The 27,802-nt window shown below is 42.3% G+C and overlaps 1 protein-coding gene across 1 annotated transcript in view; it reads right to left on the reverse strand.

The window, feature by feature from the left end:
• Positions 1 to 27,539, reverse strand: part of LOC120957060 (cyclin-dependent kinase 5 activator 1) — a 58,399-nt gene extending 30,860 nt beyond the window's left edge. Inside the window, exon 1 of the mRNA XM_040379002.2 lies at positions 25,744 to 27,539. Coding sequence (XP_040234936.2) covers positions 25,744 to 26,976 — 1,233 coding nt within the window. The 5' untranslated portion in view covers positions 26,977 to 27,539. The remainder of the gene's footprint in view (positions 1 to 25,743) is intronic.
• Positions 27,540 to 27,802: the final 263 nt, after the last annotated feature.

Here is a 27,802-nt window from a genome sequence, read left to right on the forward strand (position 1 = left end):
CCTGCAGACGCTGTGGACTACTGTTTTGAGCCCCTTTATTTAAGGGGTTATTTACTTAATAGTACGGTCAAAATAAGCACTTAACTGAAGTGGTTAGTGCTCTGAGATTTTCAGCCCTTTTATATTAAATTTTACAAATAATTGTCTATAAGGTTTCTTACAGAGTTTTCCAAGGTTTTTTGGTAAATTCTTTTAAAAAAAATAGGTTGCTTCTCATATTCTTTTGGTGCGCTCCGGCGATTTTTGGGCGTTTTCTATGATTTTATGGTTCAATTGTTTTAATGTCCAGTGATGTCCAGTCCATCCCAATCGTGGGAACAAACTAAAAATCTATGTCATACGATGAATAAACCGTGAGACAAGCCCCAAAAAATATGGGAACTAATCAATAAATTGTTTGAAACCCTGTAGGTGTAATTTAGATACTTCAAAGGTTTTTATAGACCAAAAATTCTATGCCAGTACATCTTCTACCTGGTGTAAGGTCCTACGTGAATATGCCGGCTTATATAGGCTTTTGAGGCTTATTCAATACAATCGCTGTCGGATAAACAGACCTTGTCCAGGGGGATGGTCCATATGAGGCCTGAACCCATGATTTACATGTTAAAAACGATTTGAGATGCTTTGTATGCTTTTCCAGATTGGTTTTGGTCTCATATAGAGTGTGTTAGTCATTCATTGGAAATTGATATTGTAGTATTGGGTTTAAACTCCAATCAGATATTTTCCTTATCCAACCAACGGCTGAAATTTCATCCTGTCAATGGAACAATAAACATCATCAGGGTTGGATCCATCTGACAGTTACGATCCGCCATATTGAATTTTAGCAGTTGTCTAGAACCTTTCTCGTCAAAAAAGAAGAAGAAGAAGAAGTCTACAAACTATGACGAATTTAAAAAGCGTTTTTTTCTGTTTAAAACCAGTAAAGAGTAGTACTATTATTAGTAGCAGAGTACTATTATTAAATTGAAAAAAGTCGATCAGGGCAATTTTTAACCTTTCTTAGTACAATATTTAGCCTTCAGCAAAAAAAAAAAATAAATCAATCCTTCATGAGCTAACCTCATCGCGCATGTGGCAAATTAGCGTTTGTTTACATTTTTTCACCTCAATTCCAGGCGAGGTGAAATATGCAGCGAAATTAACTATTTGACAGGTGAAATATCTGTCAGATAACGTGCACAAAATCGTAACTAAATCCATTAAAAAACTTCAATAACAAATATTTCGTTAATTTTCAGTCCACAGTTCATCATTTCTCCCCATTTGTAAATGTTCCACTTAAGAAGATATCCTTTTTAAGTGATTTTCGAAAGCGGATGTCTTATCTCCCCCGTCCCGTTTAGCTTTACCGGTGAAATATTTCGCCTGTCAAACGGTTCATTTCGCTATATATTTCACCTCGTCTGGCCGCACGGTCATATTTTGCTGAAATAATCTAGGCTGAAATACTGAGGCTAGTTTTGCGTGCGGTTTTGTATGGAGTGTTGACATGATTTCAGTCGCCAAGTGTCGCCAAACTCCATATAAAAGAGCTGGCTGATATCATAAAAGCCATCGTTGATCACTTTTGCGTATAAAATAAGGAGCAGTTTATTTAGAGCCACGGAGAAAGCTGCCATAGAAGCTATAAGATGTGCCAACATATTTTTGTAAATATCTTTGAAATGATTTCATAGATGCAGGAGTGTTCTTTCATCAAATAAAGCTATTCCTACGATGCTTTTGCTATGATTTATGTTTACAATAAATGTGCGTTGTGCTTCCATATCACACAGTGATACATTTTTCTCCATTTCGATGAAGCTTGAATAAAGAGCCAAACCATTTCATCCATTGCATAATGGGCGCACAGTTTGGATACATATTTTTGCTGAAATTCATTAATAATGAAGGTCGTGGCGTTCAATTTCCCGTGGTTCTGATTGAGCGGAATAAAGTGTTTTATGTGATGTGCAGGAAATGTGCGCTCACATAAGAAAAACGAATCCAAAAACAACCTAAGGCAAGAAATCAAATATCCCATCACCGAACAACGTAAGAGCTCCCCAGCCCCAGCCCAATCGTACCCGTTGCGGAATGGCGTTCCACCCTTTCGCCACCTTTCCCTCCTCCCCAGGAACGATGTTTTCGAACGTGTTTGGAATATATTTGTGTTCATTGTTATTTATTTATGCCAAATATCGACCGGGTTAGCTTCCGGCTTGCTCCACACACACACACACACATCCCCCTCGGTGCACGGTAACTCGGGCAAACGCGATTTTGGTGTCGGATTTTCGGGTCGCCAATCACACATCATCGTGCGCCCCTCTCCTAGGCCCCGCTACCCTTCGGGGTCGGAATTCCAGCATTGTGAAAATGGACAACGATGGGGATGGCCACGGGAGAGAGGAGGGAAAGTGTGAACCAAAGCATAGTTACGTCTGTCAACTGTTGTTGTTTGGTGGTGGTGTTGTTGTGTGTGCGGGCAGCTCCACCAAACTGGCATCAGTAGCAGAGAATGAACGAGGGAAAGCGATAGAGCTGGAGCTCCGCGCGAAAGGCGCTCGGTTTATTTGGTGAATTTGTAGCTCGCCCCATTACCCGGAATCGAAAAGAATGGCCCAAACAGGCGGATGGTTACCGTCCGTCGTTTACGTACGTACCAATCACACACATTGGATTGTTTCGTTTCGCAATTCTAACGTTACAGCTAACCGACCGAATCAACCCAACAACCATCCACGGTAACGGGCCTGCTTTCTCGGTGGGGTTGAGGGATGGTCCCACGTCACCCAAATTGTCGGCAAACAGCGTATGTCGGTGGACTGGAGTGGAGAGTTTTGGGCCAAACATTCCGATGGCCTGATACCCTCCTTCCCACAACCCCCTGGCTTCCCACAACCGCTTCGAAAGCATCGATGAGTCACTATCATGCTTCGGTGGAAGGCGGCAAGCAACGTGCCCACGTGCTGTCGGCGCACGAAAGCACCTCCCCAAACGCGAACCAATTTCCCTGACACGGGGTACGACGGGGCGCACTTTTTAGCCACACATAGGCCTCACTTGCATGCGCACACACACACACACTCACAAAGTGAAGTCTTCGGATAGTTCGTTGTTTTTTCCCTCTCTCTCGAGGACAACGAGGCTTCCAAACTGGCAGCCGTGTCCCTTCACGTGGCGTACGAGTTTGTTGCGCAAATGATTCACCAGACAATCGTCGGCACCGGCGTGTGACAGCCGGACAAAAGGCAGGCCTTTGCCTACTGCGATTTGCACTTGGTGGGCGCGTGGTGGGAAAGCATAAAAATGCCACAATCACATTCCGCAGCACGCACGTACGGCGACGGGTGCGCGTGTGTGTGTGTACGTCGGCATTTCCGCTATGGCAACATGTGCAATGTGCTGGGAATGGCAGTGCAGATGTGTGAGTGTGTATGCCATATTATCTACGGAAAATATGGCAAAAAGTGAAGTTGCTGTTCGAAGATAGTTGATTCTTGAGTTTATTTTATTGAAAGTGTAAATTGGACTGTTTGCTAAATTGAAGGAAACAAATAAAGACAAGCAGGATGCAAGAATAACCTCTCAAGTACGTGCGGTAAATGCGTTTTGATGCAGAAGTAAAGAAGACTAGACTCTTGCATTATTAGGTGATTCAAGTGGCTTACTGGAATAATCAAAAGCGAAGAACAATACGCCCACTGAAACAGTTGGACTTTATAAAGGCTTTGTCTGAAATTATATGCTTTTATATAGCCTCGCCATGAGCAATTAATCCGCTTGTTTATTGTTTTTAGAAATAATAATAGAAAAGCCATTTATCCCTTGTTTTGTATGGCTTTAGAGTGATCCTCTGTTCTATTTATTTCTATTTTAATTTTTCCAAAATTTCCTTGGAACGTTTTATCATGTGATTAGATGAACAATAGCAGCGTCGCCTTCAATTGGACGACTACACACGATACCCGGCTTGAGTCGATTTACGAATTTAAACCAATTTTATTATGTAAGCTTATCGAAACACCAAAAGCTGTTAGATGTGTTTGGGTACTATGTTTTAGGTATTTTTGTTCGCAAAGAATAAAATATGTTCCTTTGTTACATTGTTAATGCCTGTCCTGTCAATAATCTCGAATAATTGATGAATTGAATATTGATTAAATTTAGTACTTGTATACATGTAATAAAACACTAGAACGAAACTGCACCCAAATAGCCAGCTCAAGCTATATTGCTGGTTAGGGGCTGTTTGGCAAGCACACGGTACTCTTTTGTTATCTTATACGAATTTTGCACCTTATTAGTCTGATGTGTATGGTTCATGATGAATCTTGAAGGCTTGTTAAGAACGTTTTCCTTAAAGCCTTTTTAGAGTCATTTTAGAGCTTTTGAATGCATGACATCAAGGTCTTGTTGGTCGGTCGGTCGGTCTTGTCTGTGAAAGACTGACGTCATCAATCGTCTCGTCGTCTTGTGCACCAGTTAGATTCGTTATTTGAAGAAACAATAATAGGTGAAGTGATTTGGATTTTACTGTGAACTATTTAAAATTCTGTGAAAGTTACGAACACTTACCATATGCACATAAACAAAAAATGTTAGTATTGTTTGTTTCAATATAAACGCCTTAGTTGAAAATAAAACACAAAGAAAAATAATCCCTTGCATTGCAGCATAATGTTCAATATAGACATAGAGCTACAACGTCTCGCGCGACAAAAAGATGCTCAAAATTTCACTCCACGTAGATCAAAGTAGCTCATTTGACCCAGTCAACTTACATGGTTTTTGTTTAATAAAAACATAAAAAATAAGTAAAAATGTTTTCTTATTAATTTTTTGAGTTTTAAATTAGTTTGGCTCGTAAAGAAACTGGATAATTCGATTGTTTTGAATGACGCAAAAATGTCGCGCGAGACAAGTAGCTCCGTTTGCAAAATTGAGCGACGTTCTATCGCACGAGACCTCGTCGCGCGAGACGTTGTCGCACGCGACATTGTTGCTCTATGTCCGTTTGAGCATTAAGGAAGCTGCTTAGACGCGATTTAGAAATACCATTGGAATCTAATGCGAATTTGCCAATATTGGCTACTTAAACAATTTGGCTATTTGAGTGTCGATTGGACTTCAATGTCCAAAAGAAAAAAACAGTCCAAATTGAAACATACTAGCCACTGACCCAGGCAGGAATTACAGTATTTCTTCTTATATCATATGGGTATAATTTTCTTAAAATATTTCTTTTTCATATGATCTTTTATTGTTGAAACAAATACATTATTACTAAAAGAGTTTTATCGGTGCTATACATTGTTTGCTTCTTTCACATACCTTTTCGTGCAAAATAATGCGATAACAATTCATTTGCCTTTTCTCCAGAAACGACGAGCCCCATCATTCATCTCTTGTTCCACCTCGCCGGGCAGCGAGCTGACAGCGACAGGTAGACAAATGATCTGACCCTTGCACACCGCCACACCATGCCCCGAAACACACAATAAAGGGAGAGAGGGAGAGAGAGAGAAAAAATCGAAACAGCCGCGCCCTTCGCGCGGCTGCATCGTGAAGGTGACCGATTGATGTGTCCTTCTTCCCACTGCCAGCGGATCGACCGGTTCCGGCCCCGAAGTCCCATTACCGAAGTGGATAGCGATTGATTAGTGGGTCATTTATTTAGCCCGTCCACTTACCGTGCGGCTGCGACACGAATGACGTTTACCGATCGCTTTTGTCACCTTCCGGCCTGGCCGGCTGCGTTCGTCGTCGGGTTCGTCGCTGCACCTTCCCATGGCGTTGGCCGACGGTAGCAGCCATTCGGGCAAGGTTAGCCCAGACAAGGGGTACAAATGAATTCATCCCCACCCCCTTCCCGCCCTTCGAAACAACCCGCTCATTGCCACAAGCCCACAGGCACCTCTAGCCAAGGCATTTGCCGGTTCAATTCGGACCGGCATTTGAAGGTCCATCAGGGGCGCTCTCGTCCAAAAATCACTTTTGATGGCGTTCCTATTTTTTTTTTTGTTTGCTGCCACTGTACCCGTAATGACGGTGCTGCTCTGTCAGTTGCCGGGTTCCGCACCGAACGATTGAGAGCGAGTGTATCGATTTTCGATTCCATGCCGGAGGCGAAACGGAAATGAAGCAAAAGTCGAAAGGCCGGTTTAAAAAATAAAGCACACCGTCGGCACACGGTCGATGGCATTGGTCGCGAATGGTTGCGAATGCCAACAATTCAATGTCATTGCTGGTTTGCTGACGTCAGGGGAAGCGCAACCGACGACGACGGCGGGTGACAGTCGATGGTTGCTTAGTTGACCGTGGAAAACGACGGCGCAGATAAGGCACAAGCACGTGCAGGGGAATAGGCGTTATGAGCTTGTCGAAAACCGGATGGTGGGATGTTTCCCAATTTTAAATAGTGCTCCAATGGACGATGCACGTTGTGCGGGGGGGCTTTAATTAGGCGCAAAAAAGGACTCTTTAACAATAAAGTTACTCGTTTGCCTATTCTTCACTTCACTTCTGCAAGTGTCCTTGCACAAACTACGGCGCACAAAAGTTCCATTCCAAACAATGCTACAAGAGCAACGAAATTGAATGAACGATAACGAACCACTTGGTTTCCTTTGGCTGCATAATTTAAACCGGGTCGGAGTCGGGCGAAGCATCTAAGCTGTAGGAGAGAGCGAAGAGAGCCAGAGGGGAGAGAAAAAACACAAAAACACGTGGACGTAGCAAAGTTAGTTCATTTCTTGCGTACTGCGCCGTTGCTTTCTAAAAGTAGCAGCTGGCCGGACAAGCTACTACAATTGAAGTTTGATTAAATAAGAAATAAGAGGACCACTTTCACCGGGCATGTTGGTCGTTGTCTTGGGACACTGTGGTATGTTATCATTTGCCGCCGGAAGCAATGAGAGACGGGTAAGGAAAGTTTTCCCCTGCACGCAAGGAAGGAACGATTGTTCCGTTTCGATCCGGGAACAAATGGAAGCAGCAAACAAAACAAAAAAACATGCTCCTCAAGATGTGGCGACACTGCTCTATCGCTTCCAATCTTATCCTTGCTCTGCATCCTCTTGGTGCAAAAAAAAAGAAGTGGATTTTATCCTTCCCTGTATTAATGTAATTCACGCTCGAGCTGTGGAGGTGAACTTGGAATGATTCCTTTTGGTGCGCGCAGAGTGGAATAGTTTATTTTTAACTCGGTTACTTATTCATCGGACAGAAGGAAAGGACAGAAGTTTATTCTGCAGACACGGGCAACCCCCCCGGGGGGTGGGAGCAATTTTCTTCGAGCATTGCGAAGGCTGGTGAGTGGGAAATGTAAATAAATGACGCTCAAACCAGTAGTCGTAAGCAGTTTCATCACGATATGAAACGATAAGCAGTGTACTGTTGTGCTGTGGGCAAAGCACTGTGAAATGGTACATCTTGCAGCAATATGGAAGATGTCGGTACGCTTGTGACATAAAAAAACAAAGGCCAGGCGTTTAAATAAATCGTAATCATCTCTGAGCGGTGGTGTGAGCTCTACCCAGTAAAGTATGCAATATGATGCGAACAAGTGATGGAGCCGCTTGGTGACTCAAGCCTCGAACAGTAACAGTTGGCTGCGTACTGACTGAGTTCGTTGCAGGTTTATCGCTGCCCACAAACACCATGACACAACACCATTTTTGCAAAAAAAAACAACCGAAACTTTAGTGCTTTTATCAGTTTTTATGCGTGTGTGTGAGCCGGTACGAAATGACAATGATACTTCTATGTTATCCTTCCAAGTGTTTCTTGCCTCACTTGCTCTACGCGTCGTAACGAACGCAGTCACATCTCGTACCGCGCCGTTCGCCCGAATGTAGGCAATCTCGTGCTAAACTGTACTAAAACGCAATTTAGCTTGGCGAGCGCGTGGGACGAACAAAACGCAGTAGTAAGTAACAGATAGCATTCTTTTCACAGTTACTTTAGCAACGCACCGCGAATGATTGATTCTTGAAACGATTCCCCCGCCGGCCGTTTATCTTCCCTTTCCTGCAACCGCTTGGATGCCGGTATAAAATAACGACAAAATAATGTACCATGGTAACTTTCTTCGGGGTGCTACTGCTCAGCGAAAATGCGTACACAGCGGTATGTGTGCGCGTGTTTGGACTTGAGGTGGTTTGGTTGTTTTCTCCTTCATACCGCCCCGACATACCACCACAGTACATCCTGTCGTGGCGAAGAGGCTCACCATCAGCTCGATCGGGTTTCGGCAAATGCTTCATTGGTGGAATGTCAATAAAATTATCCTTCCACTCTTGGGCGTTTAAAGTTGCCAAGATGTACAATGTTGCTTTTAAACGGAATGAAGGGGAATGGTTATGCAACGTAATTTCGTAAGTCAATAAAGCTTTACATGTTTAACGGACTGCTGAGTGCTAGCGGACTCATACGAAAGCGGTGATGTATTTCTGCTGGTGTGAGGCTGTACGATACATAATCGACATGAGTTAATGAAGCTTGTATAATAGCGTAGAGGGGATGAGAGTTTTGATTGAACATCGGTGAACATAAATAGGCTCAATGTTTCTTACGCGTTGATATGATATAATAAACATTAATTGGGTATCATAAGCATTGGATAACTTCCATGCCCAATGAATTATTATGATAAAAACATCAATAATAAGTGCCATTGCTCTTAAGCATCATAATACTTCAGATCATCGTTTCTATATTTTGGCTCATTCACTTTCTTTTTTGGTTATCTGTACCAGGCTATTTTCCATAGCTTTTAAGTATTTGTTGGGAGATGGGAGTCTGTTTTGAACGGATTTCAATGTTAATTGCTTTTTTCTTCAATATTTCAAGCTTCTTTGTATTCTTTTTGAAAGATTCTCTTGTTTTCTCCAGTTGCTCAGTTATTTCTTGGATATTTTTTAATGATCATTTGTTTTTTTTTTTCATTCATTTTCTTTTTTTCTTTATTTTTTCACATTTTCTACTTTTAATTTAGTCTTGTTTGTTGTTTTGCTTATTTTATGTTGATGTTTTCTTTTTTGTGTCCTGACTTATAACAGCAATGTCATTGGTCTATTTTTTGTCTGTAAGTCTATGTTTTATTGTATTTTTTCAAGTTAGTAATTCTAATCCAAATCCAAAATCTTAAGTAATTCAACTTATTCAAAATGACAGTTCTATATAATGGTGATATTGCGTTATGAGGAGGATATTTGAATAAGTGGTTATAAGAGCACATTGTCATAACAAAAGACACGATAATTCAAGGCAAATTTCAAATATTCTCATTGGAAAAACATGTAGTTAATAAAAATGGGGTTATTTTTATTAAAAAATAAGATAATTTTCCAAAACTTAATCAAGCATTGGTGATTAAATATATCATTTGACTCATTATCCGTGTTATTCGGCGCTATCCGTGAAAAACGGCGCTCCACTGTACTTTGCCGGAATGTGAGGTATTTGTTTCACCTAACTGCCTAATGTTCTAATATTATAATGTAAAAAATCACACAACATCTATTGGAAGTTCCAACAATCCTTAGTTTCAACGATTTATTTGAATAAAAAATCATATAAAAATAACTAGCAATAATTCATCCTGCTATAAGCTCGTTTTTTTTAAATATAAAATGTCCATTCCGTGCATATGCAATCATTGATGATGTCACGACGGACAGAGCGAACGGAATATTAATGAAATAAAACAAATCAAGAAAAGGAGAGAAAAAAAACAAATTATCCTCGCATCGCAAAACACAAGACTTGGCAAACACAGCCAACAGGCTGTGAGCAAATATTGAATTTGCTCAATATTTCGCCCCTCCCATTTGCATACCACGCGCTTTGGGGTGGAATTGCTCATGTGCGAATGTGCAGCGCAAACATGGCATGGCATGTCCGGATAAATCCAGCAGAAGTGCAGCCATTCCAGTGAGCAAATACAACCCACAGAAGAAGCGATGATACAATAGGAAAAAATGCACGAGTAGTGCAATGATATCATTCCCAGCGCTTCCCGGGGCCGGTGGGAAATATGCATTCATAATGAAAGGGACTAAAATGTAAAAAAAAACTCGACTCGAGTGACTTGAAAGTACGATTTTTGTAAAAGCAGAATGTTAAAATCTCTCACAAAAGCTGCACACAAACACACCGCCACTCAGACCTACTCATTAATCTGCTTCACTCGCACATACAGCAAAGCAGATGCTTCTTTAACACCAACACAAACCTATCGCGTCCAATTCATCGGACCAACAGCTAAAACCCTTCATGTCTCGGCGAACGAATCTCGCCCCAAAGTGGCGACTCGTCAACGCATAATTTAAATCCTTTGCAGCTGCATCATGCGCACCGCTACGCATCGACTTTCCAACTGTACGGCAAGTGTACACACACACAGGTGAAGCAGGGCGCAAACAGTGGAGGCGTTTTCCATCCCTTTCCGAGTGCGGAATCAAAACACGATAATAGCATCCAAATGATACTCGTGCCTCGAGTGCCTAACAATGAGAGGAACCGTATTATTTCTCCCCCCTCTCGGGATTATAGCACCTCATGCAAATCATTCTGGTGTGCCGGGATGGACACACTCACACAGAAACACTCGGCTAGAATAACCAACGCCACTGACGCGCTTTTGTTTCGCTGGAAAACACACACACAAAAGGAGCACGGAAGCAAAAGGACGATGATGGGATGGGGTTGAGTTTTTTCTCCATCACTATCATGAGCCATCTAGTGAGTCGTTTTTTTGCATCCACTTTGGGAAACACCTGTGAAGAGAGACATTAAAATGACTAAAAATGGCGCTCGCCCTGTGTTCCATCATGAAGCAAGAGTTCGTTGAACTTCTTGAGAACAAAAAGGAGAAAAAAAGGATCCGCTCAGCGCAAAGGAAGGATATTGGGAAACAGATCTGCCGAGGGACAAATTGCCGACGGTTTTGTTTGTACACGGTTTGCTGGAACAAAAAGGAAGCAAAAAAAACAGCGGGAAAACTAGTGCACTCGCATCACGCCCAACCCGAGCACTGAAGCTCTGAACAATCGAAATCAATCCGACGATTTGCCTGTAGAAGAGTCTGAGCTGAACAAAAGGGTAAACCCCCTTCTTTCCGGCCTGTTCGACCGCCTTTTGTTTCCGTCTCGGCTGGCAAATGTGCAACTTTAGGTAGGTTAGCGCTACGCCTGTTCCCTTTTGCTAGAAGGGAAAGCAAAAAATCCCCGAATTCTGCTTCCCGAAAGTTAGTTCCGTAAAGCGTCACCCAAGCGTACCGGGAGACAGAACAAGCAGATCGACGGTTTTTTCCCCGACTTACGTGAACCGTGAAATGATGATGGTGTCGCGTTGAAATATTGCCCAAAAACCCACACACACACATATATATAGAACGCTGTGTTGTGGAAAAAAGGGAACCCCGTACCTTACTATTTACCCTGTCTGGAGGGTTTTTGCTGTGGCACGTTTTGTTCCCTTCGCCGGCTTGTCTGGTTAATCCAGACTGTCCTCTCTCCCCCTCTGGTGCTTGGCACTCTGCGAACAGGGATTATTACTAGAGAAATCTCTTTTGCTGTGCGCGCCCGAAGGGAGAACACCCTTCCCAGCCGCGGTGGAATTGAACCGCCATAGCCACAGCGGCATCAACATGTTTCCTCTCCCATCTATCGGATTCTTTCCTGCGACACGAGGGGTTCGACATACACACGCAATATGCGTCTCAAAATCTCATTCACAAATCGCAGACAGAGTGCAGCACCGGTCCCTGTCAGCACCCCCGTCTCAACCCGGATGTGTTGGGATTCACCCTTGGCGAAAAGGGAAACCGCGCTTGTCTGTGTGTGTGCGTGGTTTTGCACCCTCCTATGTAACGGTGCCGCAGGCCGTTCATTAGTGTGCGTTTAATGAATGCAAATGCTCTGGGCTCTGGGCTGTGTGTGTGAGTGTGACTTTATCGGTACAAAAACAGGACTCGTCCGGTGCAAATGAGCAACGCTGCTCTGCCAAGGGGGTGCTGCCAACGTTGCTGTTGAGGATGGTACAGGTGGAATTTATGTTGCACGTCTGCATATTGGTGGCCAACATCAGGGGGTGCAAGTGGAGGGTAAAAAAGTAATTTTCAAACACGACGACAAACGTCAGCCTACGCGTGCTATGTTCGGCAAGTGCGATGGCTGAGCGATGAAATATTCCCGTTTTGGGTGGAAGAAAACGGCACAGCAAAAACACGCTTCGCACGCACACAGAAGTGAATGAAAAATGCTTTTTAGTTATTAAAACTACAACAACATTAAACTCATTAAAAAAGATGTGTTAATCCAGACCAGACGCTGTACTGCAAAGCAACAATAATCATTCTAATGCGCACCACACTAGCGATGGATAAACGCAGAATAGGTGTTTGGTGGCGCATTTCTTCAGCAAGCGACCTTTTCGGTTTCCTTCACAATCTTTACAATCATTCTCCTGGGATTAGTGGCAGCGTGGGGGGAAAATGTAATTGAATTTAAACGAAAATTGCCAAACCCAAATGCAATCTCCAGTGTAGCGGAATCAGGCTTTCGGAAACGCTTCGATACGCGCAATGAATTGTTCCCCCCTGGGCTGGGGTGATGAGCAGTGCGTAGAAAGGAACGAACGCGTTCAAACATCATGGAGATGCTAGAGAGATATTTAGGAAGCATCAGTGAGCGAAAATTGGAAAACGGGAAACGTTGACCACGTGAAGCTGCTTGTTTGCGACCAAATGGTTTATAGCGCCACTTGCGGGAGGTGTTGGAATGTGTTACATTCGTGTTACAACGGTAGTTGTGTTATTTATCACATTGAATGTACAGTCTTTCCCCTAGTTGCGTGACACTCGAGTCATGGGAATTCGAGATACGGGAGTTTTTTGTTTTAAATTACATATTTTTGCTAAAAGTTTTAAACCGAGGAATGTCAGAAGCAACCGAATTTTCAACACAAATTGTACAACATAAATACTTAAGTGCATTCTAGTACTAAATTGAAACAAAAAAAACTACTAATAAACAATATTTTTTTGGATAAAAAAATGTAATATTCGTTATACGCGAATAAACGTTTAGCAGGCATCTAATGTCACTCTTAAAAAGTAAAAGGACGATTAAAAACGTTGTAAAATGATACAAAAATAGAATTCTCTTTTGTAAAATATGCTAAACCATTAAAATCCATCAATGGGGCCTTTTAAGATTCTAATTAGCTTTTTTATATGGAGTTTGACAGTTGGCGGCTGAAATCATGTAAACACTCTATACAAAACCACACATAAAACTAGCCTGCAATTTTCAGTCTAGTCTCAGAGCTAGAATTAGATTCGAGTACCTGCTAAAAAAAATTTAAACCAAGGTGCATTAAAGAGATCGGGTGATGGATTCCAGAATCAAAGTGTATGTAGACCAGGTAGTCTTTTTACAACCTAATTTGAATATGACTTTTTGACAGGATGGGTGAAAACTTTTGCTCAAACAAGCTTTCTGGAGGCTTGACGAATACACAAAACACTCTTAAAATCTTCATTTACAAACAGAAGTGCTAAAAATCAGCCTTCTAAATTTATACACCTTGGGATAAGCCCACATGTATATTATACCCATTTATATACCTGCTCAAAAACTGCTATACAATGCAAACAGCTGACTCGCTGAAATTTCAGCCTACCAACTTAAAATGGAAAGAGCCCCAAATGTGCTAGCAAATGTCCCAGCAAGTCCCAGCCAAAGAAGTATTCAGAGCCAAATGTTACCGAATCAAGTTGCTTACAGTTGCACGATACAAACACAATACTTATTAATTAAAATCTTGATCAATCATTTAAGCAAAAATAAAGTTTTTTTTGCTTTGCTGCTCACAGCTTATCTCCAAATACTGTGGTTAGTGCAGCTTTTAAAGGCCGGGCTACATTGATCGTACTCGCACGCGTAATTTTGATTTTCACTAGCGCATCTGGCGGCGGCTGACCGAAGCATTTTGCCAAACAATTTGGAGCCGATCCAGAAAATACGTTAATTTTCCATGTTTTTTACTTAAATCGGAGGAGAAAAGTTTTGTAAAACGTAGATACACATGTCTTGCACGCATTGCATCCATTTTTGCAATGGAAAACGATGGAAAAACTACTTAATTTTGAGATCCGGCAGGTCCATTCCCTCGATGACCAAAAAAAGCTTCCACCAGTCGCCGCCAGATGCGCTAGAGAAAATCAAAATTACGCTTGCGAGTACGATCAATGTAGCCCGGCCTTAACATCTTATTCTGCTCTAAATCATGTATTAAATGTGATTTTTTTATAATCTTACTTTCAAAACATACTGTTGATAATTTTTAAAATGTATTATTCTATGTTTTGTAATACATCGAGAATATTTATTTATAAAATCTTCATTTCATCTCATTAATTTTAAAATACTGTAACTACAATATTTCAACATTTAAAAAATACAAAAAATACAAAAACTACAGTTGTGGTACCCATCAATCTTGAAAAAACCAAACCAACGTCTTTAATATGTATAAAATTTACTATATTCAAGGATTTTGGAAGCTAGCCATAGCTTTACACAAATTAAAGCCCTTTAAAGGCCGGGCTACATTGACCGTACTCTCTGGTGTAATTTTGATTTTCACTAGCGCATCTGGCGGCAGCTGTCGGAAGCAAATTGGTAAACAAATTGAAGCCGCTTCAGAAAATATGTAATTTTTCCATGTTTTTTACTTAATTTGGATTAGAAAAGTTTTGTAAAAGGTAGATGCACATGTCTTGCACGCATTCCATCCATTTTCATGGCAAAAAACGATGGAAAAACTACTTAATTTTGAGATCCGGCACGACCATTCCCTCGACGACCAAAAAAAGCTTCGGTCAGCCGCCGCCAGATGCGCTAGTGAAAATCAAAATTACACCAGAGAGTACGGTCAATGTAGCCCGGCCTTAAGGAAGGATACATCTATGGTCGTAGCACACGAAGCACAATTTCTGAGCCTCTGAAAACCAGTCAAAATGTCCAAACAAAAGATTATTTCAATGGGTACTATCCTTTCAGCCCGATTGTCTAATGATTGACAAAGAAATATGAAAGTACTCCCGGAGCCAATTCTCGGAATAGCTCGAAAAAAATATACCAAAATATCAACCATCTTGCAACAATGTTTCAGTCAACCACTTGCAGCCACGCACGCCTTGTACGGGGCTCGGTGTAATTGAGCACCGCACCACCATCCACCCATCCATCGAATGCATCACACCAACGCACGCACACATGGCCGCAGGACCTCCGTGCGGCCCAAAATCGCAATTGCCCACTCACGTAGTGTGGCTAATGATAATTAGAGAGTGCACGCGAAACGAGCAACAAATTACTACCCCGAGACTCACTAATGATCGGTGGCCGGAAAGTCACTTTCCCCAACAGAACGGCCACAGAAGGACAAAAAAAACACAAAAATAAAGAGACATTACGACGTCCTTCCCTTGGCATTTGAAGATTATTTTCAGCCAAAAAGAAACGAACGCCTTTCGTGCTCGAACGTGTGCAGTGCTGACGCAGCGCCGGCTCTGGAAATGACTGGGCAGTTGTTTGTAGTGGTTTTGTAGTTGAAAAATAAAGAAAAGCAAACTGAATCGTTCCACAGGCGAAGCAAGGCACGACACAAAAAAAGGACACAAACTTTCGATCGAACAATGTTTAATTACCCTTGCGGCAGGTGCTCGTAAATTGGTTCGCCCATTGCAATGCCTTGCATATCTGCCCTGGAAACCCCCGCACAGTGATAAGGGATCGCCCCGGGAATATCCAAACGGTCAGTGGATCGATAAGTACCCAGTTTCCATGTTTACGGTTACTGCACCAACCTCTGACGACTGTTGTTTATAGTTCGATTAGGTAACAGTATCGCTGACTATGATACACAATCAAATGACCAACGACCTTTGACCTTTGCCAGCGTCCTGGTTATCCCGTTTCATTCGGGCGCTAAATGAGTAACCCGCACTGTAACGCTCCAACTGGAATAAGTACGACCGAGCCAGTGGCTTATAATTTTCATTTCATCATTCACAATTTCTTCGCCTCGCTGACGTCTCTACCGTGCCGGATGACGGATTATGACTGCAGCAGAGCAAAGGGATTGGGAACTATTTTAAACCCGCCACGTGATGGAGTTATCTCGTGCTTCACGGAGGAACCCCTCCGATTCTGACTGCAGCACCGGATTGATTCACGTGATCGTGGCCATACTACAGAAGGGGAGTTTGTAGTGCTTTTGTGTTGTTTTCCACTACGGGGGAAAGCTTCCTGCGGTTTTGTGTGGAAAACTAATTTGCTTTTCCTTCTCCAGATGATACGATGCGCAGGTGTATTGGCAGGCACCGGGGAGAGGAGTGATTTATTTTTAGACGCATATCATATTGAATGCTGCTTTTCTTTGTGTTTTATAATGTTCTTTTTCTTCTCATCTTAATAACCTTATAAACAAGATTTGTATTAGATTAGTCTGCAGCAAATGACAGGATAATCAGTCTTTGCAAGTTTTAATTAAGGTTCATCAAGAAATGCTGCATTGAAAGATACAATATAGGAATCACAAGATATTTGGGAAAGAATATTTGTATTAGCAAATTTGAACTATTCACTCTTGCAAATGCTTGCTGACCACCTGGTATACAATACAGTCTGTTCCCGAGTTACACGGTTCTCGTCTCACGCGGATTCGGAGATACGCGGTTTTCTAAATTTGACAGATTTAATGTCAAATCACTACAATTTGCTTCAATTTCGGTAGAAATTGTATTTTTTTAAACAAATTGAAACCGCTTAAAAACCAGAAATATTATAATTTTCTGCAAGAATCATATAAAATAAATGATAAAGTGTATAAAACTACTAACTTAAATCAAAAACTCCGAGTAATCAATAGCATTTTAGTCAAAAAACGTGAAATTTAACTTACGCGGATTCGTCGGGAACGCAGAAACCGCGTAACTCGGGAACAGACAGTATTATATTGTTAAATAATAAATGATAACAAATATATAAATGTATATAAAAATGAATAAGTATATAAATTAGTGTATAATTAAAATAAAAAATGAATAAATAAATAATTATAAATAACTAAATTAATCAATGAATAAATGTACCTGACAACATCACAAATAAATAAATAAACAAATAAATAAATGAATAATTAAATATATAAATCAATAAATCAGTAAATAAATAAATCAATAAATCAATAAAGAAATAAACAAAATAATAAAAATAAATAAATGAATAAATAAATAAATAAAGAATCAGTAGATCAATCAATAAAAAAATCAATCAATAATTAAACAAAACAATAAATAAAACAAAAAATAAAAAAAATCAATAATTGATAAATCAATCAATCAATCAATCAATAAATCAATAAACAAAGAGATATAAAAATAAATAAATAAACTAATAAATACATAAATTCATAAACACTAAGAAGAAAAGCAAATCACTATCCAGTCAACAATAAGGTCATACAAACGCTAAGTATGTAAGTATGCACACATATTGTAAAAACAGATTTTTGAACGTTTTTCAATTTTGAATCACCAAAAACACTGCTTTGAGAAAACCATGACATAAATAGTATTAAGTTAAGTATAGTTTGTTACTCATCATTCATGATATAACGACATACTGCCCGAAAAGATTTAGCGCCCCAAAACCCATTAGCTTTAAACGAGATCTAATCACCTCCAGGCAAAAGACGGTACGAAAAATGGCCACTAAAACCACTTCCCTGTCGCGCCCAACCGAGACGCGAATCAATTATGCTTAAGCTAGGCTCCCGCTCCCAAGCAGCAAGCCCCGAGGTTCGCACAAAATCCAAATTCCGGGCGGGCGGGTGCAATGCAATTAGCTTTCGTCTGGCTCTTGCCCATCCCTTATCCTTCTTAAAAGCAGCTAGAGAGGGTCCGTGAAGCTTTACTACTGATAAAGTGCGTCAAAAAGTGTGCGTGTGTGTGAGTGTGTCTGGCCGCAACAACCACGGCCCTTGCGACGACGCCGAACTCAAACCGGATAATGAGTCGTGAACACAAAATGAGCGATTTTATCTACGCGGCAGCGGTTTTCGGTTCCTTTTTTTCTTTTTGCTCCACCTCGGGGAGGCAACAGAGATAAGAACGTTTGGATGCCAGTCTTCTCCTCTTCCTTGCGGGCACATTTACATTGACTTTTGGGCGAACCTGGTCGGGGTGGGATACACCGATTCAGAGAGCTTGTTGTTCGTGTCAAAATTGAAAGAAAATAACGATGACGCAGAAGGCCAAGGTGGCTTGCCCGATTCATGGGTGAGGAGGAGTTTGAAATTTAAGATGCTCAGTCAATGCTTGTGTCCCTTCTTCTCACCAGTCCAGCTGCTGGGATAAGGCTCGATCGATCGGTGAAACGACACGAAAATTAGCTGGGCCGGGCTGGACTGTTGCTGGCTATTTCCATTGACGCTCTCCCAAGGGGAAATAATGAGGAAGCTAGCAGTGGTTTCCTTTTTTTGCTGTTGCTACGGATTTACGGGCAGAGTGATGAGATTTGAGGGTCAGAGTACAAAAGATGATGAGCTTTTTGTCAAGTTGGGTGCTAAAGGTTAAAAGAATCTGGTTTCTTTTTATCATTTTCCGGGCATTTCTTTCCCGTTTTTTCGTTATTTGGTTAACCCCCGGGTAGAGGAATAAACGAAGCTCGCTAGACTGATGATGCTGTTTGGGTCATTCGTGGCGAATCGAGATTGTAAATTTAGCTTTTGAACCCGACCCGGTTGTGTCCAATGGGATGGGCAGTGTTGGATTCTGTCTGTTTTGTGTTCGCTTTTTTTTGTCTAAAGATTTGCACAAACATTTCATTCTTTTGCCTCTCCAATCAGGCTTACATCAATGAAGAATGTTCTTATGAAAAGAAAGAAACGACCCCCACGGACAGCAGCTCATCGCTGGAAGAATGTTTTTTAAACATCAATCAAACCAGTACAGTACAGCTTTTGGTCTGCAATCGGTCAAAGTTCATGCTGGCATAATTCTTTTCTCCTGTCCCTTTCTTCCCCATCGCAACATTTCCGAACAGTTTGCCGCCCTTCGCTGACGGTCGCAAATTACAAAGTTCAACAAATTTTGATTTATTGCGACACTCAAGCATCAAGCTGAATCAACAGCTCAGCAAACAGCAGCGGCCACGCGCGGGACCCACCGAAGGATGGTGTTTTATTATTTGTCCACCATCTTCCCATCCCACTGCTTCCCGTTCCTTTCCGCCTCCTTTCAGCTGATTGAAACTTATTCCAAGTGCTTACACATGCCGTTTGCTGGCGCGCATAGGGTTCGCCACTGCTGAAGGACCATTTATCACCCCTGGTCCCGGGAGCGACAGGGGAGACAGGCTGGAAAGCTTTTGCCCTCCGGAGACGTCATAAAACGATAATGATTATTTATAAATACCCATTGTGCCACAAAACAAAACCGGGCGCGCCACCAAAATCGTTCAACCCCGGCCCCGGGCTCCACTTGGCCTCGGATCGGAGCGGTTCGGAGCGATTGTGAAATCGATATGCAATAGAATGATGGAAGTTGGTAAAAAAGAAGGAAAAATGGAATAAAAGTTAGACCAACCATCGTCAAAGCGTGTTCATCCGTCCGCCCGGGAAAGGTGACGCCAATTCTGCTGAGAGGTTGGGGGCTAGCTTGGGAGTGTTGAACAAAAATAGCGTCAAAAACGCACTGTAATCAAAGCCAAATAAAACTCTTACATTTGTTGTCCCCTCGGTGGTGTGTGTGTGTGTGTGTTTGGTGGAATATATAAAGCAAATAAAGGATTTAGATGGAGGATGAGAAGTGGGAAGATTATAAAAAAGGGACGGGAAATACTTTTATAATCTCATTCTTTCTATAATGGAGAATGAGCAATAAAGTCATTATTTGTTTGTTTGGTTTGGTGCTTTTTTGGCATATTTTGGCGATCGATTTCAACACTTATCAATCAATAGGGTTTGTGTAAAGTCATTATGTTGCTACGACAGGGAAACGTAGGGTTAAACCAAGAGTTATTTTACTCCGCTTGATGACTGATATTTTCTATGAATTCGAATTTTATTCGAAACTGAGTGAATAATTTTCAATGTTTATTAAATGTCTTTTATGAGCTACCAATACAGGGTTTTCCAGGGGTTCTCATAGTTGTCGGACACTTCCTTGACTCTTTGCTATTGGAAGTGAACTTCATATGTTGGAAATTGGACTCCCTGGCACCCTTTTTGGACAGACTCGTTGGAAATTCCTATTGGTTTTGTGCAACAAGGGTGCTATAGAGTCTAATTCCCATTACATTTCGTTCATTTCACATATGAAAATGTCAAAAAAGTGCCCCACAGCTAGGAGAACGCCTGGAAAACCCTGTAAGACAATAACACGATAATTTAAATAATATGGTAAAGCCAAAAGGACTTAAAATGTAGTCCCAAATCAGATAGAATAGTAACAAAATATGAATAAAATAAAATATGAATAATAAAAAAGGCATACATTACTTACTGGTTCTTTATCTTTGTGGTATTAGGCAAACATTATGTTAATTATACATAAATGAAAAATATGGCCCATTTTTCTATGACAAAATGTAAGAAAAACAGATCCTAGACGCTTTGAATAGTTAACTCACACTCGTTTCAGATTAAAGGAATAAATTAAAAGCTATTTCGAAAGAGTTGTTCACGTGCTGTTGGCGTTTTCCTCTTTCTAGCTGCACTTATTGCTTCTACACGATAAAAAGATTGTGAAAATCAGATCAATATCAGATTTTCGTATGTTATAGCGAAAATATTCAACAATTTAAACCATAAAGCACATTAAGCGTACAGTTTTAATGTATATTTACTTAATTCAAGCTAATGAAATTGCAAATTGCCTGCCTTGCTCGGTCTTGCTATGCGCCTGAAGGTATGCAACAAGATTGATTTGCAATGCATTTTACTACTAATTAGACGGCATTGCTATTTGAATATACAGAATGAGATATTTCGATAAAAGTTATGTATTTTTAGGTACAGTCCTTTACGTTACAAACTCAAAACTTCGAGAAGATACTCTGTCCGATTCGAGATCTTCATCCCTTTCAGTAGCTTCAAAAATAACTCCAACATTTCGAAGCATCCACAGACCATAATGCTTAGCAACAAAGCCCTTCAAAAAAATGTACCCCAAACTTTGTTGCGATACGTTTTTGCAAGCGCAAGTTTGAGCTATAAAAGGTACAGCAAGATATTAAAGATACTAAATCAAAGAAAAACACCAAGCCGGCGTCTAGGTTTATGCCCCGCCAAAACTCTTCCCAAAATACTGTTTGAGAAAAGCAACAAAAAAACACGAGCTAACTAACATTTTTGCTTCGCCGTGTAACGGTACGAATTTTTATGCATCGCGATTTTTACCGACCAAAATAAACAATCATAAAAAAAAACAGAAACCGGCGGACAACGATTTTCCTTCTTGGAAAAATCCGGTTCGGTTTTATTCCACGCTAAAAGTACCACAGCTGCCCTTACGTTAAACACACACAGGGAATGTTTTTGCAGCAAAAGAGCCAAACAAACGGGAATTACCATTTGGTATTTGATCTCCAAACACACAGCAGAGGGCAACCAAAGAGCCCCCAAAAGAGCTTAAATCTTCATCAAAAGCATTGCATTTACACACAAGCTTCTAGGAGGGACGTACTCGCGCAACACCTTTTGCGTCCATTAAAAGCAAAAAAACGGAACGATGCCTTCCCTTTTCATCCTGTCCCCTTCCATTTCCATCCATTCCACTTGCCACTTGCTCGAAGCCATCATTCGCATCGAGCAACCACGGCCAACCAGCCGACGATGGTGACGATGTGTTTTCTAATTTCCATATTTTACAACGCATGCCGCTTTCCATGCCGCTTCTGCGCAGTGTGTGTATGTGCCTTTTCACCCGCACCCAGCGTGTGTACACCTTTCGTGCGCTATAAATAAACACACGCGCCAGCCACAGCCACGAAGCTTTTGCGCGTTCCCGGTCCGTACCTCTGCCCTGGGCGCACGAGAGGGGTTGATAAGAAAAAAAAAGGGAAAATGTAACAGTACCATTCACCCATCAGGCACTGTCTTCCATCCTTCGACGTTCGATTACTTTATGCAAAATTGATGCTGATGTATCGAGCGACTGACCTCTTGGGGTGGAGTAAGCGCACCAGCCGCGTCAATTCGTCAAAAACACGTCCAGAAGCGTCAGCGTTCTTGCGTGTACGTGTTGTTCCGGGAAATGGGGGGAAAGAGTGTTCGATGCATATCAAGTGCAAGATCCATCATACCATCCGTCCGGCCGGTATGACACGGTAGCCGAGTAGGTGAGGGAAGCATTTTTCCAGCATTTCCTCCACCTTGCCGACGGAAAAGTGCCGGAACGGAAATTCAAATGCACTATTCGCAACGGACGCGTCGACTATGAATAGATTTTCCCTGGCGCTGGTTCGAGGCCGGTTCCCATTGATGCTTTCGCTGTGTAGTTCGTATGTAATGCACGCAGCCGTTTGTACGTTGGTTTTGTTATTTTAAAATTCACTTTTCTTCATCGTTATTTTGCTGGTTAAACTATTTTTAGTACAGGTAAAACCGCTTGGAAGGAAGTTTCCATTTTTGAAATCGCATTTCGCTTTTTCCTTCCAAATCCGACTGTTCCGGTTGCTCCGATTGCCGATACGGCTTATCTTGGCGGTGGTGGTGGTACGTGTGGCAGACCTCGAGCGTGTAGCAGCACAAATCAGGTTAATGGCACCCGGCTGTGTTAGCCGTCCCTTCGGTGGCATCGCACCGCATCGAGACCGATTGCGGAACGTAAGGGCAGCACGTTCGTGTGAGCACGTTGCACTACGCATGGACGGGTTTGGGATAAAATGTGACCAGAGTACATACGCTCGCAAGCCACCACGACAGGGACAATCAAACGGAGCGGGAACTGGAACGTGGAGCGTGTAAAATCCACTTCAGACAGGGTTGTACTTATGTGTTCTTGTTTCTCCAGTTTTCTGGCTTTACTTCTGGCTCTGTGGTTCTGCCTAACCTAGCGCAAACAGTGTGACAAGCGAGTTGCTCTAAAAAACGCAGTGGAAAAGCTCTGCAAAATGAAGCAATTTTAAATCTACTTTTTGCAATAATCATTCTTTGCATTATCCTTTTAATGCCCTTTTTTAGGCTCATTGTTTATTAAAATGCATTCCATCGGTACGCATTTAATATTGATCCTCTTCCATCACTGAGACAAAGGTAAATTTGCATACCGGTGGTCAATGTCACATCGTTAACAATTCATGCCCATTTGGAGTGGAAAATGATGCTGTAACATGATGCTCGGTGTACACGCTGCAGCAATTGGTATTATGCTGGATCAACAAAACAGACCGAGAAATGCTGTAATGCGGCTGGCAAACGACTAAAAAAAGCAGTCAATTTTTTATGCACTGTTGCTGTAGCTTCTGTTCGCTTCATAGATCCACAATCAATGTCATAGATATCACCTGGTAATGATATACCCATTAGAAAAGCTACGCGCCAGTGCCAGGAACGTCAGCAGACCATAATGAACTGAAATATTCAAGCAGGCGGGTGAATATAGCAGCAAAAAAACGTTCCTTCCCAACTCAAGAAAGCTCTATAAATAAGAGCCTGTCTTCCATCCCCGGGGGGAGCAATTGAAAATGAATTATTTTTGATTTCATTTTTTCCTTCCACTTCGTGTGCTTCCCGAGCTTTTCGTACGTCACGTACGAGTTGATGGTTGACTTCACCTTCCAAAAATACACCCATCTCCTTCTGCTATTGCTGCTGCTGCTTCTAACACGAACAATAAACATTACAAATGCATCAAGCATGTCTCTATTAATAATGCATTACGCAAAAGTGTTTTTATTCGCTTAAAAGAAAATTCAAAGCAAACCACAGTTCATCTGTTTGCCTTCTTTCCCAAAAAAAAAAAAAAAAAAAAAAACGGGTTTCAAATAAACCACCAAAACAGAGGATTTTTTTTTCTCGTTGGCAATGAAGTCCTACAAGACACAACCGAACCCGTTCCGTTCCATTGGTCTGGAAAGTTTTTGGGGTTGGATGGACGAACTTCGGCTTCGGCTTCGGTTTTGTGAATAAACTATCCCTCAATCAAGCTCTTGTCTCGGGACTTTGCGGGCTCAAAAAGGTTCGCAGCGAAAGCGTGATGTGGGCGCTACGGTGTGTTAGACACACACATACACCGCAAATCAAGGATACACAAAACGGGGCAAAAGGATCTTCATCTTCCGAAACGCAGTGCCCATGACAGTGTCAGGATAGAAAGTTATGTTTCAATTTGGAGCAGCGTTTCCACGTGCAGCCACAAAGCACAGCGTGGGAATGTTTTTCTTGCGTGTGTTTGTGTGTGTGTGTGTGCGAGGGCACGGGTCTGTGTTTTTGAAGGAACTCTATTTAGAGAGGAAAATTAAATTACTTGCTCCCATGATGACACAAAGTTGGACAAAACTTACTACGGCGAAGATTGGTGTACGGTACGGTACAATGCTGGTTTGAGATTGTGAAATTGTTCCGTTTTACGAAATATGTTCAGTAACTTCAACTTGTTATTGTAGAACTTCAACAAAGCGGCTGTAGAATTCGTGCCAGACAAACTTATTCATCGCATGAGAACATTAAAATTGTATTAGGTATTAGATTATGAAAAGCTTTGTTACCCTTGATATATGAACAAGCAGTCTTTCTGCTTGTCTATTATTGATGATTTTAACGACGTAAAGCTCTTATGTGGTGTAGTCAAGGAACTGATTTCTTATTGACTACTTTTAGATAGCAGATAAGCTAGGATTGTTCCATTTGATAGTTGAAATGAAAAATAGAATAAAATAATTTTTGAGGTATTTTCTTTAAGTCACAGTCTATTTAACAGATATTTAACATGCCATTTCGAATCGTAACGCATTGCCTATGACAGGCAGACAGTCTCGAGCACCCAAAGCGTCCCACGGGTCAAATCCATGAGGGCCCATAAGCTTGTTATGCCACGTGCCGAGCGAAGTACAAAACATTCTGAGAAATTAGTAAGGTTTAATCCATGCCGACCTTACATATGCGCCTAGAGGTATGCAATCTCTTACCCTGTTGCAAAAGGCCGCAGCCAATTCAAACGAAGCTATTTTTTGTATAAAATGAAAGCAATTCGTTTAAACACTATATCCGGCATAGCATCCGATCAAGGGTTCATATTAAATCGATCTTAAGCAAGGATATATTTTTTTAGACTTATACGGTCTTGTCTGGTAACATTGGAGGTGTTAAAACTAGTTAAAACCATTGTAGTTGTAGAATTCAAGTCCTTACAGTGAAGGGAACGATGGTCTAAATAAGAATTGAACCCCTTCCGATACTTCTACGAGCTAGTGCGTCTATCCACACCACCACCAAGCCGGCTCAAATTTGAACCACAATTAGATCACTTTGTTTGGCAGAATGCTCACCAAGAATAGTTGCTATTGCATTTGTTCACGACTGGTGAAAAGAGTTCGTTAAAATCAAATTGGACAATCGGACTTAATGAGAATTCTTCATCAGAATTATTAATTCTTCATAATATCTCCCCAAGCAACACAGTTCCTACTCATTAAAAAAATGGTTCCCGGAGTTCCTCCCCCCACCACCTACCTGAATGACGGTTTTCCTTGGCCCGTGCCCGTGGTGCAGCTGCTGGCCCATCGGCACGTTGTGCTGCTGCTGCTGGTTCACGATCGGCTGCAGCGGCATCGGCAGCTGCAGTGGCAGCTTCTGGGCGAGCTTGTCCGGCTGGGACAGTGGGTTCGTGTTGTTGGCCCGCACCAGATCCAGCGCCAGCAGTGCCTTAGGACCGCGCGGTGTAAAGTAGACCGCCTGTTGCTGCTGCTGCTGAGCAACCACCATCTGTCCGTGAGGATGCAGATGGTGCGATTGCTGCTGCTGCTGGTGATGCGGCGGCCGATCAGCAAGCCCGACGGCAGCGCCACCCGATGATCCCACCAGCCCAACCACCGACTGTGTACCCGCTCCGCTGCTCGGCTGCCCACCGGAACCGGCCGACTGGCTGAGCACGATCGTGGCCGGTTGCTGCTGCTGCTGCTGCAGCTGCTGGCTGCTGATCGTTTGCGTGAACGATTGCGACTGCTGCAGGTTCTTGTTCTTGTCCAGCAGCGGGTGGATCGTGTCGGTCAGCGGCGTCCGGAAGCTGGTGGCCGTGGCCAGATTGGCCGACTTGTTCTTGTTGTTGTCCAGCTTCTTCTTGCCGTGCGACGCGGCCAGTCGCTTCCACGACAGCGCATTGATGAACAGCGAATGCTTCTTCAGGTTCTTCTCGAGCGCATTCTTCTCGGACAGGATGCGCGCACTGTCCGCATTGTTGCTGTGGTTGCTGTTGTTGTTGTTGTTCCGCTCCTGTATGCTGTTGCCGTTGTTGTTGTTGCCGCCGCTGATGTTGTTGTTGATGTTGTTGATGTTCGCGCTGCCGGTCATGATGTTGTTCTGGTGCGTCTGCTGCAGCAGCAGCAGGTTGTTGCTGGTGTTGTTGTTGTTGTTGTTGTTGTTGTTGCTATGGTTATTATTCCCCGAGCCGGCATTGTGGCTGTTGTTGTTGTTGTTGTTGTTGCCATGGGAGCCGGGATTGTTGTTGTTCTTGCAGTCGTCCTTGCTCATGTTCAGCCCATGGCTGTTGTTAGGCACGGTTTGTATCAGGTTCGGCGGTTTCGTTTGCGCGCTCTCGCGATTCTTCGCATTGTTCAGCTGCTCGTACGAGTAGTTGTTGAGCGGAAAGTCGGCCGAGTTCGAGGACGACAGCGTGCCGGCGCTGTGATGGTGCGTCGAGTAGATGGGCCGACGCTCCCGGGGGCTAAAGCTCAGTACCGTGCCCATGGTATGCTGTGTTGCCTTTCCTTGCCTTCGGGAAGGAACGAACGAAACGTGGGCTTTTAGATAGGTCCTACTGGACGAAGGACTTGTTTTTTTTCTAGTTTGATCACTCGCGTGGTATTTTCCAATTGGATTTTTTCGTGTTTATATTTTTACAGCGAAGATTTCTATTTTAACTTCCTTGATTACGTATTTGCACTGAGTAAATCCGTGTGTCGCCCGAAGGGATCACGTGCGCTCGTCTGTATTGGTGTCGAAGCGTATTGTTATCCTGGTTGCGCGCGCGCGCACACACGCGTGTACTTGCGTATCTGTTAAAGTTTTCCGATGCTGAGTTCGATTACGTAGCTGCTGCCGATTGCTGGACAGCCCTTTGCCATTCATAAAGAGCAAAGGAAAATCACCAAACTATCACAAACACACATACGCACACGCACGCACCCTCTTTTTCTCACACACGCACACACTTGCGTTTTCCCGCGAATCGACACGAATTCCCGCACTCCGCACGGATCGCTACGTTCACCGATTTTCCTTGACTGCGATTTTCAGCATACAAACACACGCACACTTATAGAGCGAGATAGTTATGGTTTTGTTTTTCTTTTCTCTTTTTGGTGTGGCTCTCCTGCAGGACTCGAGAACTATTTTCACTGCATTATCAGCACTATCGTCGCACTAACACGCGTGCACGTGATATGTGGAGCACAGAAACACACAACACACACATGCAAAGCGTACCACGAATCTCCGTGAAGAAAAGTAAACGCGAAGTTTGTTTGTTTAAATCGGAAAATATATTAAAGCTGGGAAACTAAAGCCTGAATCC

The sequence above is a fragment of the Anopheles coluzzii genome, chromosome 3, assembly GCF_943734685.1.
Source record: "Anopheles coluzzii chromosome 3, AcolN3, whole genome shotgun sequence".
Taxonomy (NCBI): Eukaryota; Metazoa; Arthropoda; class Insecta; order Diptera; family Culicidae; genus Anopheles; species Anopheles coluzzii.